The sequence below is a fragment of the Schistocerca piceifrons genome, chromosome 3, assembly GCF_021461385.2.
Source record: "Schistocerca piceifrons isolate TAMUIC-IGC-003096 chromosome 3, iqSchPice1.1, whole genome shotgun sequence".
NCBI classification, from domain to species: domain Eukaryota; kingdom Metazoa; phylum Arthropoda; class Insecta; order Orthoptera; family Acrididae; genus Schistocerca; species Schistocerca piceifrons.
In genome coordinates, this window is record NC_060140.1 from 108691945 (window position 1) to 108710984 (window position 19040).

At 43.2% G+C, this 19040-nt stretch overlaps 1 protein-coding gene across 1 annotated transcript in view; it reads left to right on the forward strand.

Moving 5' to 3' along the window:
* Positions 1-16846, forward strand: part of LOC124789619 (15-hydroxyprostaglandin dehydrogenase [NAD(+)]-like) — an 86958-nt gene extending 70112 nt beyond the window's left edge. Inside the window, exons 6-7 of the mRNA XM_047257039.1 lie at positions 5894-6051; positions 16148-16846. Of these exons, the coding sequence (XP_047112995.1) occupies positions 5894-6051; positions 16148-16265 (276 nt within the window). The 3' untranslated portion in view covers positions 16266-16846. The remainder of the gene's footprint in view (positions 1-5893; positions 6052-16147) is intronic.
* The last annotated feature ends 2194 nt before the right edge of the window (positions 16847-19040 follow it).

Genomic DNA, 19040 nt, shown 5'->3' on the forward strand with positions numbered 1-19040 from the left:
GGACCAGTAATGCATGTTCCGTAGATTCACTGCCCCGTGGTTTGTGAAACCCGCTTCATTGGTAAACAGGTAGAACTGCAACGCATTCTCTGTTAATGCCCATTGACAGAATTGCACTCGATGATTAAAGTCATCGCCATGTAATTGCTGATGTAGCGACACATGAAACGGGTGAAAGTGGTGACGATTCAGTATGCGCATGACACTACTTTGACTCAGTCCACCGGCTCTCGCAATGTCCCGTGTACTCATGTGTGGGTTCATGGCAACAGCAGCTAACACACCAACTGCACCCGCTTCTCCTGTGACGGGCCTGTTACGGACCCGTTTGCGTGCTGCGGCTATACCTGTTGCATACAGTTGGCGGTAGATGTTTTGCAATGTGCGGCACGTTGGAGGTTTCAAGCGTCAACTTTAGGTTACAATATCTGCGGATGTAATTAACATTTTACAATGCAACAAACGGCACTGATTACGTATTTGTTTATATGTTCAGATGTGCTAACAAAACTAACGTGGTTGCATTTAAAAAACGTAGGTATTTGTTAAAAAACATTCTTCCGTGCATTTTTGTATGGTTTGTATTAAACAATTACGCTAGCCCCTCTCCTCACGGTCGGTCCGTGGAATCGGTTCGTCAGTATTTGATGTGGTTTACGAAATATATCCAGCGGCAACGTTAGGTGACTCACCCTGTATATCTACTCCTATAAGAATTTTTTCTGGCACATCCCAGTGCAATGCTGGCCGCTAGATCTGTCATGTATAGAAAGAAACAACAGATTTTTCCTTACGACAATCGCGATGACGATGGATTGCAGAAATTAGTAAATCCTTTAAATTCAGATGAATGATTGTCAAAAAGTTAATTTTATAGAAAACATTATTATTAAAAGATTTTTTTTGAAAAATTTACACGGGACTTAATATAACAATAGTACAAGTTTTACTGTAACAAACTACATATGCGCGTGGCTGCTTTTACCTTATACTATATCGCTCAGGCACCGCCATCGCTCCCCACCACCTGTCCCGCCAACTCCATACACCAGACTGCTAGCAACTACTTACTCCTACTGCTACTGACACTGCTCTTACTGCATACAACACTGCTCTCTGGTCTGAGATTCTCCTGTAGTTTACATAACGCAGCCAGAGCGTGAGCAATCCATCGAAATTACATCTGCTGGAGTGCTCTAGCAATAAATTCCTTAGTCATGGACCTCTTACAACACACATTCTTTTCCAGTTATTTTATTAAAGTTTTTTGCAATGGGATAAGTTTTCATCAGTGCAGCCAACTGTGGTCTTTAAATCTGTGTATGCGATGGCATGTATCTGATATTGTTCTACCTGGCACTCTAAAAGATAATGAGGAAAGTTTTTCATAAGGACTTTGAGGGGATCGAGTCATACGGTGAGAAAAATCACACATCTCTCATCTGCTACCGACATGAATCTGTTGTTCGGATCTAAGGAAGAATGTGGTAGAGCGACAACATGGAGACAGCAGCGAACAGAATCGGCCTCCTTGTGAATGAAATGTGTATCTGGTGATGAACAGAACTCATACCTATACAAGAGACCCACTCCAGCCTCCGCTAGCCTGAACCCGACCATTCAAACATCTGGGGGTAATCTTTACAGAGGAAACATCGTGTGAGGCAGAAATAAAAACGAAGACCCATGCCGCAAACCGATCATAATTCAGTCTGAGTTAGTTTTTTAAATCGCGCGGTCTCTCAAGGGATTTAGAATTCCGGTTGTACAAAACACTGGTCTAACCCGTAGGGCTGTATGTTTGTGAAACTTGGAGTGTCCAGCAAAATAAAAAACGTAAATAACCTTCTCTTTTTCGCGCGGAAAGTCTCGAGCAAGACGTATGGTCCGCTACCTGATGAGATCACTGGGGAATGGAGGATCCAGCATAATTATTGTAAGCTTTCTATGAAATTTATCTGAATATTCTTTTTTGAAAACTTTTTCCTCGTCTAACGTGTCCTTAAGATATCGTATTCAACTTCTGAGCAATACTGACGGTTTGGCGCTGTATTGCGCTTGTAAACAGTATCGCGAAAGAAAATTTTGATCTTAGTGGAATGCTGAATTTGAAATAATGAACATGAATTTAAGTAAATCCCAAAAGAAAGTAATTGTGTACTCAGTGAAACTCAATACTGAAGTACGTTATGAAAGTTACGTAACATGACTTGAAATATCCACAAAATAAAGAAGAAAATAACTGTTCACTGTAAACTAATTTGCTTGCTTAGCACTACATCTGAAAATTCTGACAGCTTATTATTTGTTTACAAGAATACAAAGTGAGACTTGGCCTAAAGGAAAAGTAATTTACCGCTTGCTCGGCGTGCTGTTTCATGTCTTGTGTAGTGACGTACTCGAAACAAAATGGAGCTACTAAATTTTTCTTTGCTTGTCAGAAACAATCTGTGGTTGCGTGTGCACACACGCCAAAATATTTGCATCTTTACTAAGAATGATGGAGGAGGGTTTTAGTTTAAAGTAAAGCATTCATGAAAGACTGTAATTATTGTCAATAAAGACCGTACAACACAGGAAGGCTCTAATAATTACGAAATCCACTCATTGCAAAGTTATAGACATTTCAACTAATTGTGTTATTTGTGAGATAATGAAAACAGAGAAATCAAATTAACACTAATAATGAATATTATTAGTTATGTAAGGGAGAAAGGTTTCCTTCAATCAACATTTCTGACAAAGATTTCATTCCTGTGCATGGGTTACCTTGAAATGTTCTTCCACAAATCTTCTCCATCCATACAGTCAAGAAAATATCTTTACAAACACGTTTTGATCTCAATAATAAAGTACCTATTCCAAATAATTTCCTCCAGATTCACACATATAATATCCCCTTCAGTAAAACTAAACTGTTCTCTACTGTGGCCGTAATAAGAATAACCTAGCGCTGTACAACTGACTATCGACCAGACGCACCACAGATCACGTGCAAAACAGAGACGAGGAGCTTATCCACAGCTCGTGTAGCGCGTTCACGCGCCTTTGTCCTGCAGCAGTAAAGGTGAAATATTTACAATGGCAGGAAACATAAGAAAATCTTACATTGTGAACTGGATGTAATCTACAATAACCTGATGAGGAGCAAGTGGCTTGTATGGGTAGAACATGTCCCTCGGATGGATAAACACCAATGGCCTTTGATATCCATGTAGAAGACCACGAGGAAGACCAAAGAAAAGGTGAAGAGTTGTAATCCGTTAGGAGTTGCTGCAGATCGGCGTAGAGGGTGATTGTAATAAAATGGAACACTGGCAGCCGCCCTTTCGATGTTATTTATTTCAAAGCTACCAGTTTCGGTGATTCAGTATACCATCTTCAGGTCTTAACTGACGCTGAGGGGGTTCACTCCAGTCGTATACACGATTCCATCAGTGGCCAACCTCTACGAGCCGGTTTCCGTAGACTGTGACAACGGAACATATGATTGTTGTTACAGTCAATAACGTGTGTTTGGAGACACAATATCGTTGTTACAGTCTACGGAAACCAGTTTGTAGATGTTGTCCACTGAAGGAATCGAGTGAACCCCCTGAGCGTCGGTTAAGGCCTGAAGATGGTGTACTCAGTCACCGAAACTGGTAGCTAGATAACAAATAACATCAAAAAGACGGCTGCAGGTGTTCCATTTTAAAACATAGGTGTATGACAGAAGTCCTTCAACCCTTCAATCACAAAGATGAACATACTGTACAATAACTAGAGGGTGATTGGCGACAGAATGCAATAAACAGAATCCAATACAGGAGGAGCCTTGTAGCTGCATGCTGTTCTCTTAACTTGATCATGTACATGTTAAGAGGGGTAGAATGAGCTGCCGATATCATTACCTCGCTAACTGACAGGTACATGTGGCATTGCAACCACTGTAGCGGCATATGGTCACGGGAGAAAACACGTTGCCAGAAGCGAGCACTGAACGTAACTGAGCAGTTGCCGTATCTTCCAAACAGAAACTTATATGAATACAATTACGAAAGGAAGGAAGGAAGATTGGGTTTAAAGTCCTGTCTACATCGATGTCATTAGAGGGAGAGCACATGCTCGGATTGTCTCAAGAATGGTAAGGGAAATCGCCCGTGCCCTTTCAAAGGAATCATCCCGTCATTTGCCTGGAGTGACAAGGGAAATCACAGAAAACCTAAAACTGGATGGCCGGACATGGGTTTGAAAAAACATCCTCCTGGATTGAGTCACAATTACTAGTATACTGAAAGCAGTTAATGGAAATGACACCAAAGACTTCAGGAAAATCTAAAACAAATAAAAAGATGCGACATCGATACAAAAGCAAAATCAAATATAATGCAACAGTAACAAGTGAAGAGCGCATTGTAATACACTACTGGCTATTAAAATTGCTACACAACGAAGATGACGTGCTACAGACGCGAAATTTAACCGACAGGAAGAAGATGCTGTGATATGCAAATGATTAGCTTTTCAGAGCATTAATACAAGGTTGGCGCCGGTGGCGACACCTACAACGTGCTCACATGAGGAAAGTTTCCAACCGATTTCCCATACACAAACAGCAGTTGACCAGCGTTGCCTGGTGAAACGTTGTTGTGGTGCCTCGTGTAAGGAGGAGAAATGCGTACCATCACGTTTCCGACTTTGATAAAGGTCGGATTGTAGCCTATCGCGATTGAGGTTTATCGTATCGCGACATTGCTGCTCGCGTTGGTCGAGATCCAATAACTGTAAGCAGAATATGGAATCGGTGGGTTCAGGTGGGTAATACGGAACGTCGTCCTGGATCCCAACGGCCTCGTATCACTAGCAGTCGAGATGACAGGCATCTTATCCGCATGGCTGTAACGGGTCGTGCAGCCACGTCTCGATCCCTGAGTAAACAGATGGGGGCGTTTGCAAGACAACAACCATCTGCACGAACAGTTCGACGACGTTTGCAGCAGCATGGACTATCAGCTCTCAGATCGTGGCTGCGGTTGCCCTTGACGCTGCATCACAGACAGGAGCGCCTGCGATGGTGTGCTCAACGACGAACCTGGGTGCACGATGGCAAAACGTCATTTTTTCGGATGAATCCAGGTTCTGTTTACAGCATCATGATGGTCGTATCCGTGTTTGGGAACATCGCGGTGAACGCACATTGGAAGCGCGTATTCGTCATCGCCATAATGGCGTACCACCCGGCATGATGGTATGGGGTGTCATTGGTTACACGTCTCGGTCACCTCTTGTTCGCATTGACGGCACTTTGAACAGTGGACGTTACATTTCAGATGTGGTACGACCCGTGACTCTACCCTTCATTCGACCCTGCGAAACCCTACATTTCAGCAGGATAATCCACGACCGCATGTTGCAGGTCCTGTACGGGCCTTTCTGAATACAGAAAATGTTCGACTGCTGCCCTGGCCAGCACATTCTCCAGATCTCTCACCAATTGAAGATGTCTGGTCAATGTTGGCCGAGCAACTGGCTCGTCACAATACGCCAGCCACTACTCTTGATGAATTGTAGTATCGTGTTGAAGCTGCATGGGCAGCTGTACCTGTACACCCCGTCCAAGTTCTGTTAGACTCAATGCCCAGGCGTATCAAGGTCGTTATTACGGCCAGAGGTGGTTGTTTTGGGTACTGATTTCTCAGGATCTATGCATCGAAATTGCGTGAAAATGTAATGACATGTCAGTTCTAGTATAATATATTTGTCCAATGAATACCCGTTTTATCATCTGCATTCCTTCTTGGTGTAGCAATTTTAATGGTCAGTAATGTATTTGACATATCAACTTTGTCAGTAAAATACGGTAGTGTAATACCGGCCTAAGACGTAGGGCCCGCACTGCCTCTGCCTGCAGGACTCTGTACACGCGGACGTGACTGGTGTGTCGGTGGTGGCGGTGTGCCCCGGGCCTGCGGACACGCCACTCATGAACGACGCCCAGCAGTACCTGCTGCACGACTACCTGGCACCCGTACTCGCGGAAGCCATCAAGGTCGCGGGCACCTACAACAAGTAAGTACGCACTCTCTGCTGCATTCTCTAGTGTCATACTCAGGGTCTCTCTGTTATTCACAAACAGTGCTCTTACAAGGAGACCCTAATGGAGGAGCCTCTCTGGTTTTCTTCATGTTGTTGTTGTTGTGGTCTTCAGTCCAGAGACTGGTTTGATGCACCTCTCCATGCAACTCTATCCTGTGCAAGCTTCTTCATCTCCCAGTACCGACTGCAACCTACATACTTCTGAATCGGCTTAGTGTATTCATCTCTTGGTCTCCCTCAACGACTTCTACCTTCCTCGCTGATCCCTTGACGCCTCAGAACATGTCCTACCAACCGATTCATTCTTCTAGTCAACGTGTGCCACAAATTTCTCTTCTCCCTCATTCTATTCAGTACCTCCTCAATAGTTATCTGATCTACCCATTTGATCTTCAGCAGTGTTCTGAAGCACCACATTTCGAAAGCTCCTATTCTCTTCTTGTCCAGACTTTCGTCCACGTTTCTCTTCCATACATGACCACATTCCATACAAATACTTTCAGAAAAGACTTCCTGACACTTAAATCTATACTCGATGTTAACAAATTTTTCTTCTTCAGAAACGCTTTCCTTGCCATTGCAAGTCTACATTGTATAGGCCGGCCGCGGTGGTCTAACAGTTCTAGGCGCTCAGTCCGGAACCGCGCGACTGCTGCGGTCGCAGGTTCGAATCCTGCCTCGGGCATGGATGTGTGTGATGTCTTTAGGTTAGTTAGGTTTAAGTAGTTCTAAGTTCTAGGGGACTGATGACCACAGATGTTAAGTCCTATAGTGCTCAGAGCCATTTGAACCATTTTTTTACATTTTATATCCTCTCTACTTCAACCATCATCAGTTATTTTGCTCCCCAAATAGCAAAACTCATTTACTACTTTAAGTGTCTCATTTCCTAAACTAATCTCGTTTTGCTTTTGTTGATGTTCATCTTATATCCTCCTTTCAAGACACTGTCCATTCCGTTCAGCTGCTCTTCCAGATCCTTTGCTGTCTCTGACAGAATTACAATGTCATCGGCGAACCTCAAAGTTTTTATTTCTTCTCCATGGATATTAATACCTACTCCGAATTTTTGTTTTGCTTCCTTTACTGATTGCTCACTATACAGATTGAATAACATCGGGGATAGGCTACAACCCTGTCTCACTCTCTTCCCAACCTCTGCTTCCCTTTCATGTCTCTCGACTCTTATAACTGCCATCTGGTTTCTGTACAAATTGTAAATATCCTTTCGCTCCCTGTATTTTACCCCTGCCACATTTTGAATTTGAAAGAGAGTATTCCAGTCAACATTGTCAAAAGCTCTCTCTAAGTGTACAAATGCTAGAAACATAGGTTTGCCTTTTCTTAATCTATTTTCTAAGATAAGTCGTAGGGTCAGTATTGCCTCACGCGTTCCAACATTTCTACGGAATCCAAACTGATCTTCCCCGAGGTCGGCTTCTACCAGTTTTTCCATTCGTCTGTAAAGAATTCTTGTTAGTATTTTGCAGCCGTGGCTTATTAAACTGATCGTTCGGCAATTTTCACATCTGTCAACACCTGCTTCCTTTGGGATTGGAATTATTACATTCTTCTTGAAGTCTGAGGGTATTTGCCTGTCTAATACGTCTAGCTCACCAGATGGTTGAGTTTTGTCAGGACTGGCTCTCCCAAGGCTGTCTTCTAATGGAATGTTGTCTACTCCCGGGGCCTTGTTTCGGCTTAGGTCTCTCAGTGGTCTGTCAAACTCTTCACGCAGTATCATATCTCCCATTTCATCTTCGCCTACATCCTCTTTCATTTCCATAATATTGTCCTCAAGTACATCACCCTTGTACAGACCCTCTATATACTCCTTCCACCTATCTGTTTTCTCTTCTTTCTTTTCTTCATAGTTAACAGAATTTGAATCCTAGCGCCTGGACATCAGTTTCCTAAAGAACCACGACGCTATTCTCAAAAACCTCTTGCAAATGTGTTTTTGAAAATGATATTTCGAAATGTGTTCAGTACATAAGATTATTTTTTTTTTTTTTGTCATCACTCTTCTGACTGGTTTGATGCGCCACGAATTCCTCTTCTGTGCCAACCTCTTCATCTCAGAGTAACTCCTGCAACCTACGCCCTCAATTATTTTTTGGGTGTATTCCTTACTCTGTCTTCCTCTACAGTTTTTGCCCACTACAACTCTCAGTGGTACCATGGAAGTCATTACCATACGCCTTAACAGATGTCCTATCATCCTGTCGTTTCTCCTTGTCAGTATTTTCCACATATTCCTTTCCTCGCCGATTCTGCGCAGAACCTCCTCATCCCTTATCTTATCATTCCGCCTAATTTTCAACATTCGTCTGCAGCACCACATCTCAAATGCTTCGATTCTCTTCTGTTACGGTTTTCCCACAGTCCATAAAATGCTGTACTCCAAACGTACATTCTCAGAAATTTCTTCCTCGAATTAAGGCCTATGTTTGATAGTAATAGATTTCTCTTGACCAGGGATGCCCTTTTTGCCACCGTTAGTCTGCTTTTGATGTCATCCTTGCCCCGTTCGTCATTGGTTATTTTACTGCCTAGGTAGCAGAATTTCTTAACTTCATCTATTTCATGACCACCAATCCTGATGTTAAGTTTATCACTGTTCTCATTTCTGCCACTTCTCATTACTTTCGTCTTTCCTCGGCTGACTCTCAGTCCATATTATGCCCTCATTAGATTGTTCATTCCATTCCCAGATCATGTAATTCTTCTTCACTTTTTCTCAGGATAGCAATGTCATCAGCGAATCGTATCACTGATATCCTTTCACACTGACTTTTAATTCCACTCCTGAATCTTTCTATTATTGGCTTACTGAAAGTATTCGTCAGTGGGTGAGTGTACGTTTGGAGCACAGTATGGTTTGGTAGTAAAACATGGAATGAGGGAAAACCAGAAAAGAAGAAAATCGAAGCATTTGAGATGTGGTGCTACAGACGAATGTTGAAAATTAGGTGGGCTGATAAGTTAAGGAATCAGGAGGTTCTCCCGATAATCGGTGAGGAAACAAGATATGGAAAACTCTGACAAGAAGAAGGGACAGGGTGGCAGGACATCTATTAAGATATCGCGGAATAACTTCCACGGTACTAGAGGAAGCTGTAGATGGTGAAAACTGTAGAAGAACACAGAGATTGGAATACATCCAGCAAATAATTGAGGACGTAGGTCGCGAGAGATGCTCTGAGATAAAGAGGTTGGTTTAGGAGAGGAATTTCTGGCGGGCAGTATCAAACGAATCAGAATACTGGTGCCTCAAAAAAAGTGAATCCATAATGGATGGGATATTATTACTGTAAAGTCACTGGTTTGAATCAGTTTAGTAGCAGACTTCAATTTACTGTTTTTGAATTCCATATTTATTAACGAACTGACGTGCTAATTAACAAGCACAATTTGTGGTGAAAATAACACCTTTTTATTTTAACTACTTCTTCCTCTTCTCTCCTCATTAGCGTTTTCAGATGGTTCAAATGGTTCTAAGCACTATGGGACTTAACATCTGAGGTCATAAGTCCCCTAGAACTTAGAACTGGTTAAACCTAACTAACCTAAGGGCATCACACACACCCATGCCCGAGGCAGGATTCGAACCTGCGACCGTAGCGGTCGCGCGGTTCCAGACTGAAGCGCCAGAACCGCTCGGCCACACTGGCCGGCCATCGGGTTCAGGCTGTAGCATAGGACGAGACAAAGAACAAGTAAATGACATCACAAAGTATTCTCCGTATCTGTCTGAACACAGTGCATCACGCAGCCGCCTTCTTACACGCACAACGTTATACACGGTTACTCCGTGGTGATGTTATACAGGGTGTTACAAAAAGGTACGGCCAAACTTTCAGGAAACATTCCTCACACACAAATAAAGAAAAGATGTTATGTGGACATGTGTCCGGAAACGCTTAATTTCCATGTTAGAGCTCATTTTAGTTTCGTCAATATGTAGTGTACTTCCTCGATTCACCGCCAGTTGGCCCAAATGAAGGAAGGTAATGTTGACTTCGGTGCTTGTGTTGACATGCGACCCATTGCTCTACAGTACTAGCATCAAGCACATCAGTACGTAGCATCAACAGGTTAGTGTTCATCACGAACGTGGTTTTGCAGTCAGTGCAATGTTTACAAATGCGGAGTTGGCAGATGCCCATTTGGTGTATGGATTAGCACGGGGCAATAGCCGTGGCGTGGTACGTTTGTATCGAGACAGATTTCCAGAACGAAGGTGTCCAGACAGGAAGACGTTCGAAGCAATTGATCGGCGTCTTAGGGAGCACGGAACATTCCAGCCTATGACTCGCAACTGGGGAAGACCTAGAACGACGAGGACACCTGCAATGGACGAGGCAATTCTTCGTGCAGTTGACGATAACCCTAATGTCAGCGTCAGAGAAGTTGCTGCTGTACAAGGTAACGTTGACCACGTCACTGTATGGAGAGTGCTACGGTAGAACCAGTTGTTTCCGTACCACGTACAGCGTGTGCAGGCACTATCAGCAGCTGATTGGCCTCCACGGGAACACTTCTGCGAATGGTTCATCCAACAATGTGTCAATCCTCATTTCAGTGCAAATGTTCTCTTTACGGATGAGGCTTCATTCCAACGTGATCAAATTGTAAATTTTCACAATCAACATGTGTGGGCTGACGAGAATCCGCACGCAATGGTGCAGTCACGTCATCAACACAGATTTTCGGTGAACGTTTGGGCAGGCATTGTTGGTGATGTCTTGATTGGGCGCCATGTTCTTCCACCTACGCTCAATGGAGCACGTTATCATGATTTCATACGGGATACTCTACCTGTGCTGCTAGAACATGTGCCTTTACAAGTAAGACACAACATGTGGTTCATGCACGATGGAGCTCCTGCACATTTCAGTCGAAGTGTTCGTACGCTTCTCAACAACAGATTCGGTGACCGATGGATTGGTAGAGGCGGACCAATTCCATGGCCTCCACGCTCTCCTGACCTCAGCCCTCTTGACTTTCATTTATGGGGGCATTTGAAAGCTCTTGTCTACGCAACCCCGGTGCCAAATGTAGAGACTCTTCGTGCTCGTATTGCGGACGGCTGTGATACAATACTCCATTCTCCAGGGCTGCATCAGCGCATCAGGGATTCCATGCGACGGAGGGTGGATGCATGTATCCTCGCTAACGGAGGACATTTTGAATATTTCCTGTAACAAAATGTTTGAAGTCACGCTGGTACGTTCTGTTGCTGTGTGTTTCCATTCCATGATTAATGTGATTTGAAGAGAAGGAATAAAATGAGCTCTAACATGGACAGTAAACGTTTCCGGACACATGTCCACATAACATATTTTCTTTCTTTGTGTGTGAGGAATGTTTCCTGAAAGTTTGGCCGTACCTGTATAGTTTCAGAGATGATGGGTAACGGTGAAAACATCAATTTGACGTAAGGAGCCCTAGTCCAGTAGCGGCCAGGTCGAAACTTATAAGCGAAAATTGTTCTGATGCATCTGACGGTGGAATACATGTACCTGTACTTTTGTTGCTAAGCTTGTAGGGTAAGAAACTTTAGGAAGTGGTAGTATGGACGAAAACAAGAAAAACATGTCTATTGATGATGGGCTCTAAAATGTATACCTTAAGAGCTGTGAACACTTGTTCACCTTCGATACCTTGAAAAACATCCCCCCTACTGCAAGCTCTTTGGTTTCAATATTTTTGGAGGAGGTAGTATGCACCAAAACTAGAAAAAACTGTCCAGTAAATATGAGGTATAAATTGCGTGTCCTAAGAGCTATGGGCACTTGTTCAGTAGAAGAAATGTATTTCACGGTAGCGAAGATGAACACTTGCTCATAGTTCTTGAGGCATGCATCTTAGAGCCCGTTTTTACTATGCTCTATTTTCTTATTTTGGTCCATACTACCACTTCTGAAAGTTGCCTACCCTAAAAATTAGCAACAACAATACCGGTGCATATATGTCAGAGGTATCTGAATGATATTCGCTTATAACTTTCGATTCCCGTCGTTTCCAGACCATGATCACTTGCCTTAAACTATTACGTTTATCCTTCTTCAGTATCCCTGACAATTTGTAACATCGTCACGGCATCCCCCTGTAGATTTCTCACTTTATACTAGTGCGTGAAACGATGTCTAACTGGGCTTTCCGGGATAGCTGCCAGCGTCTGACAACTGAGCTTTTTCCAGCATGTAGGTTAACGCTGTCTCGTGGATGAAACTAACCAGCGACCAACCGCATTTCTCTTCCTTGTGTGTATTTAACATCTCGTGTGAGTTCTTTCTGGTATGTGTCCCACACAGCAACTCAATATTCTAGAATGGGTTGTGCAAGTATTTTCTAAGCAATATCCTTTGTACATTGACTGCAAATTCTCAGTATACCGATAAAACGAAGGCTATCGCTTTCTTACACATGAGAGAACGTTCGAGATCGCTCCATTTCACATCCCTATAAATTGTTACCCACGGGGACTTGTGAGAGTGGATTCCATTGCGACTCACTGAAATTCTAGCCATAGGTATACGACGTTTCTTTGTTTTGTGAAGTAAATTATTTCATATTTTTGAACATTTAAAGAAAGCTGCCAATCTTTGCAACACTTATACACCTTATCAAGATCTTACTGAATATACTTGCAGTATTTTTCAAACAGTACTTAATTACACAGGTAACTGTATCGTCTGTAGAATATGTAAGGTTATACTTAACATTTTCTGCCAGGTTGTTAATATGTGTATAGACCATCACTCGATTATGTTATATTATATCACAATGCGGGGCAACTTTGTGCATACACAAACAGAATTCTTTGTCCAGAAAATACCGCGCAGTCCGGTTTGCGATGTCAGTTCGTAAATTACTTGCTGGTCGTCGTTCAGGCGTCTTCGAATTATTTACTTTGGCGCCTTGGCTAGTATCAATGAGATACGACCATTGGAATCGGTCGATTCGAACTACTATTTGGGTGCAACAGCTTGTACGGATATGAAGCGGAGCAATGGCGCAGACTCAGTCGTAAGTAAGGCTAGCGGCAGATTTCAGTTCATTGGCGGCATACTGTGAAAATGCAGTCTAAATGTCTACAGAGGTGGACATATACAAATCACTTGAGCGCCTCGTATGTTGTTTAAGTGCGTGGAAACCATAACAGATATGGCTAACAGGAATATTGTAGCCCAACGCAGAACGCTGGACGAGCGGTCGCTGTTTTGTTTGACTCACAGGAGAAGGTAACGAAATGTTTAAAAACACGAATTGGAGCATAGTTGATAATAACCGCTAATGAGCGACTTACAGAGCTTGAACAATGACTGTAAGCAAGCAGTACGGAGATATTCTTAATCTCTCAAAATATAGTTCTCATAGCGGCCATGAAGCCGATATTATACTAATTACAGCATCCACAGAGGCGATCAAACAGTCTTCCTTCTTGCGCTCCACACGCGACTAGAATGAGAGCAAACTGTACCACATAGAACCATCATAATTAACCTCTGCTATGCACTTCACAGTGGAGATGTAGATAGATATTGTAACCCTCTCTTTGTTACTATTTTAAAATTTTAAGAAAAAGTTATGAAGGTACATTTTGTTTTTTGTTTTAGTTCAAAAATGTGTGAAATCTTATGGGACTTAACTGCTAAGGCTCTGAGCACTATGGGACTTAACTTCTGAGGTCATCAGTCCCCTAGAACTTAAAACTACTGAAACCTAACTAACCTAAGGACATCACACACAACCATGCCCGAGGCAGGATTCGAACCTGCGACCGTAGCAGTCGCGCGGTTCCAGACTGTAGCGCCTAGAACCGCTCGGCCACTTCGGCCGGCTAACTGTTAAGGTCATCAGTCCCTAAGCTTACACACTACTTAACCTAAATTATCCTAAGGACAAACACACACACCCATGCCTGAGGGAGGACTCGAACCTCCGCCGGGACCAGCCGCACAGTCCATGCCTGCAGCGCCTCAGGCAGCTCGGCTAATCCCGCGCGGCTTTTGTTTTAGTTAATGGTGCTCCTCAGAGTAACCAGATACAGGGTGGGGCAAATAAAAGTGGCCCGGAGAACAGAATTCCAGATTACAAAGAAACACAGCAAAGGAAATACAGTACTAACCTGACTATAGCGGATACTGAAAGTAACCACCATTCATTCATCTCTTGGCACTTTTGGGCGCTGGTCTGCAAGTTGCTGAAGGCGGATCGAAGCTGGACTGCTGGAAATACTGCAGTCCATCCGATATGTTTTGCTCCAGTTCTTGAAAACTATCTGGGTTGTTACGATACAGTTTGAGCTCGCCACACAAAGTAATCGCACACTGACAGATCAGGTGGCGTGGATGACCAGCTAGGGCTGCGACCAGGCTGGCCTCTGCTGACAACTCCACTCACACTGACACAGCCCGCACCACGGTCTGAACTGGTGTGGATCAAGTGGAGGGTGTACGGGTGGTGTGCGCGTCACATCCAGTCGTTGGCACTCGTCTGGCCCATTTTTATTTGCCCCACCCTGTACTTACACTAACTTGTTTTTATTTATCTAGAAAAAGCATAGGACGTTCTGCGTAACGTATTAAATCATTCCAGTGCCTCACTATTTTATTTTTATGTAAATGTACACTATTACGTAGGTACCCGAGAAAGTAAGTTACACATGTCATCCAACGCTAAGACCGTTGCGAAGCAACAGTGGCGCATTGTCAGAAGAAAGCACACGCTCCAGGTTTCTTGCAGACACAGTTCTGTTGCGGTGCAGATAGCAGACGCATTACATAGTGCGATTAAAATAGCGTGGCAACTGGAAGCCTATTCCAAATTTGAGCCGGCTGGAGTGGCCGAGCGGTTCTAGGCGCTACAGTCTGGAGCTGCGCGACCGCTACGGTCGCTGGTTCGAATCCTGCCTCGGGCATGGATGTGTGTGATGTCCTTAGGTTAGTTAGGTTTAAGTAGTTCTAAGTTCTAGGGGACTGATGACCTCAGAAGTTAAGTCCCATAGTGCTGAGAGCCATTTTGAACCAAATTTGAAGCAGGCAGGACAGTAGTCTCAGTTCGACCCAGATTCACCGTCAAATTCTGGTGGTATATGGACCACTTGCAATGTGGCGTCCAGCTGTAGTGAAATGGCATCAACCCAGGCCTCACAGATATGGGCGATACTGATCCCAGAGTCCAGATCTTAGACCATGCGATTTTTCGGCAAGCTTAAAAACATCTTGACGGTAAAGAGATCTTCCGAGGATGAGGACATTCACTCAGTGATCTCGAATGGCCCCAAGACCAAGCAACTATTTCTATCGTCAAGGAACTGAACTTTTAGTAGGACGCTTCACCTGTTGTTTACAGAGACTTGGTGACCATGTAGAAAAATAGTACCATGTTTCTGTGTCACTTCGATTTGTAGTAAAGCATTCAATGAAAGTTACTTGGTCTACAATGACAATGTGTAACGTGTGCGCTGAGCAGAGATTTGCGCATGCGCATGCGAAGACTGTGGCCTGTTTCCCCAGTAGGGGGCTCTGCCTGTCGAAGTCTTCTATGACTCATCTACGACGACGTTATAGCCCCACCCCTTGGCGCCTGTGCTTTTCTAGCGAGCCAGCACATACAGTGGCGAGCAATTACAACAACATGTGAGTGAACACATGAAGAGCAGCTGTCTCGTTGAAATACTGTGCAGCTTTCACAACATCATCTGCCATGACGCCTGTGGACCACTGACATACAATGTACTTCTGAAATGCCCTTCGTATTAGGAGATATGTAAGCCACTGCTTCCCCTCAAATCTCCTGGCAGGTTAAAACTGTGTGCCAGATCAGGAGGCACTGGAGCAACGACAACTATGAGGCTGGGTCGTGAACTGTACTTGGGTAGCTCCACCAGTATCATCGATGTTCGCGTAAGACCAGCTTCTGGTTTCGAATCTCGTTGTTTTAATCTTCCAGGAAGTGTCATCAATACTTTGTTTATCTGTGTTAACGACACTAGAGATGGTTGACAAGAACAATGTAGTGTATAATATGTTAATTTAGTGTGCCATCGTGCCCACAGACCAGAGTTCATCGCAGAGGGCCTGATGCGCGCCATCCGGGAGGGTGAGTCGGGCTCGCTGTGGCTGGTCCACGATGGGGACATCAGCCAGGTGACCATGAGCGTGCAGAAGAAGTGACCGCACCGGCAGCTCAACTCCACGCCGTCAGCAGCTTCATCCTCCCAAGTCCCACACTCGTGCTGGTTCCCGCGCGCTCACCTTTCCAACAGTCTAGCAGCATAAAATATTCTACACATTGGCCTCCGAATGCTGCTGTAATCATTTCCTGATCGACACTGGCAATCCAGTTCCGTCTACAAAGCATCCACAAACCAAAAACTTTGCTCGATCCAGAGACATCTGTGGTTAGTGAAGAATTGGAAACCCCCATTTGTAAGATAACCATCCGATACTGCGATAAACATAGTTCAGGATCCTGTGGCGGAGAGATGTCCACCTGCAGCTGACCCACTGAGGCATTTCGTCACGTGTCACACAGGCAATCGACTTTCCTGACTCATTTGACAAACTTAGATGGTAACTGTTGCTAATGGTACTCCTGGTATTCACATGAAGCAAGACACTAATCTTCTCCATTTTCTGCGTATTCTGCAATGTTCTTTCTTCTGGTTTATATCCTATATGTAAATTCAAAATCTACATGTTTTGTATACTATGTGATATAGTAGCTGCTGATGGTATTGGCTGCACTCGTGTGATATGAGAAATAAAGTTTTCGTGTATTCCTCCTTTCTGTGCCTCTTATGTCGCTCATTCTTCTGCATATTTAAACTGCATACCTTCATATTTTATATAGTAGATAATATGAGAGCTCTATTTTCTGTTTCCTTAAGCTATTCCTGGGGAAGCTGCCATGTTACAAAGCATAGTCTACGAATATGCTCTGTTGAAGTAAGTGGCAAAAAAAGATATGATAAGGTATTTGATCTTGCGACATTACTATATGAAAGTGAGTATCGCGTTTTATATCATAGACACGGGAAACTAATACAAAGCACAGAGGAACATGTTTACAGGTATGAAATGATATCCAAGAAGTGACAGAATTAGAAACAGTGATATTCTAAAAATCTGAGTACTGGAGAGTCCGATAAAATTTAGAGGAAATGAGGTGGTATGTACTGCCACAATGGATGGGCCCTTCAGGGTAACACTCAAGGTAAATATTATAAATCAGAGGGAGAAAAGAATCCTAGTAGATTAGGGAATAGGTGGACGCTGAAAATCCAATAAATAACGTAATATGGTAAATAATTGAGAGACAGGAGGAAGGTTAGAAATAAAATTTTCTCTTTGAACAAATTCAACCTGGTCATCCCCGTTTTGTGTTGTAATGCAAGGATGCACGCTCGCTTATATTCCTCCGTGAAGTTTTCTTTTCCCGCAACCAGCTGTTGGTCTGATGGCAGACGGAATTTTTCATTCTTCGTTCAACTGGAGAGGATGGTACCCTACATCAGTTTTAAAGTTTCCCCCCTTCGCCATATAATTTTTATTCGATTTTTTTTTTCGCACGCAGCATTGCTAAAAGAACCCAGCAACAAAAGAAGAAATACGCGATAAACTAAATCGTTAGGTAAACAAAATTATAAATATTTTTATGTCACGGTTAGTTTGAGGAGTGCTACCCATTCCATGGTTTCAGTTTGTGTCCATGTTTTTCGTTTAATGAAACAAATTAGAGAGGGTTCTACATGCACTCATTATTCTGGTGTTGCCTTTCGAAAAACAGCAAACCTGCTTAGACTATACAAAGCAGAAGGAGCAATACTCCATCATCAATAGAATAACTTATAGCTTAAGTTGTAAATCATACCAGATCCTAGAAAATATTTACATAGAATCATATGTAACGTTTGCAAGCTGTTACACACAACAGATTAACACAAATATTGTAAAAGCAAATTTCAAGTAACGAACGGAAATCATGCCTGGTGTGCCCGAAAGAAGAGTAATTATGATTCAGCTATTTACAAGTAAGTGCTATTTGATTAAAATTTCTGTTATATCCGATTACAAGCTGACAAAGCATCAGGCTGCTGCAAAACCGGCCACAAACTCTCAACATAACCGCTAACCGCGCTATTCAAAAACCTCAGAAACACAGCGTTGACTACATGATCAGCGATTCGCGAGTGAAGTTAGACCCTTCAAATTTCGAGGATGTCGGTAGAAACTGGAAAAGTTTTTTTTCATCTACATCTATATCCACATCTACATGAGTACTCTGCAATTCACATTTAAGTGCTTGGCAGAGGGTTCATCGAACCACAATCATACTATCTGCCTACCATTCCACTCCCGAACAGCGTGCGGGAAAAACGAACACCTAAACCTTTCTGTTCAAGCTCTTATTTCTCTTATTTTATTTTGATGATCATCCCTACCTATGTAGGTTGGGCTCAACAAAATATTTTCGCATTCGGAAGAGAAAGTTGGTGACTGAAATTTCGTAAATAGATCTCGCCGCGACGAAAAACGTCTTTGCTTTAATGACTTCCATCCCAACTCGCGTATCATATCTGCCACACTCTCTCCCCTATTACGTGATAATACAAAACGAGCTGCCCTTTTTTGCACCCTTTCGATGTCCTCCGTCAATCCCACCTGGTAATGATCCCACACCGCGCAGCAATATTCTAACAGAGGACGAACGAGTGTAGTGTAAGCTGTCTCTTTAGTGGACTTGTTGCATCTTGTAAGTGTCGTGTCAATGAAACGCAACCTTTGACTCGCCTTCCCCACAATATTATCTATATGGTCTTTCCAACTGAAGTTGTTCGTAATTTTAACACACAGGTACTTAGTTGAATTGCCAGCCATGAGAATTGTACTATTTATCCAGTAATCGAATTCCAACGGATTTCTTTTGGAACTCATGTGGATACCTCA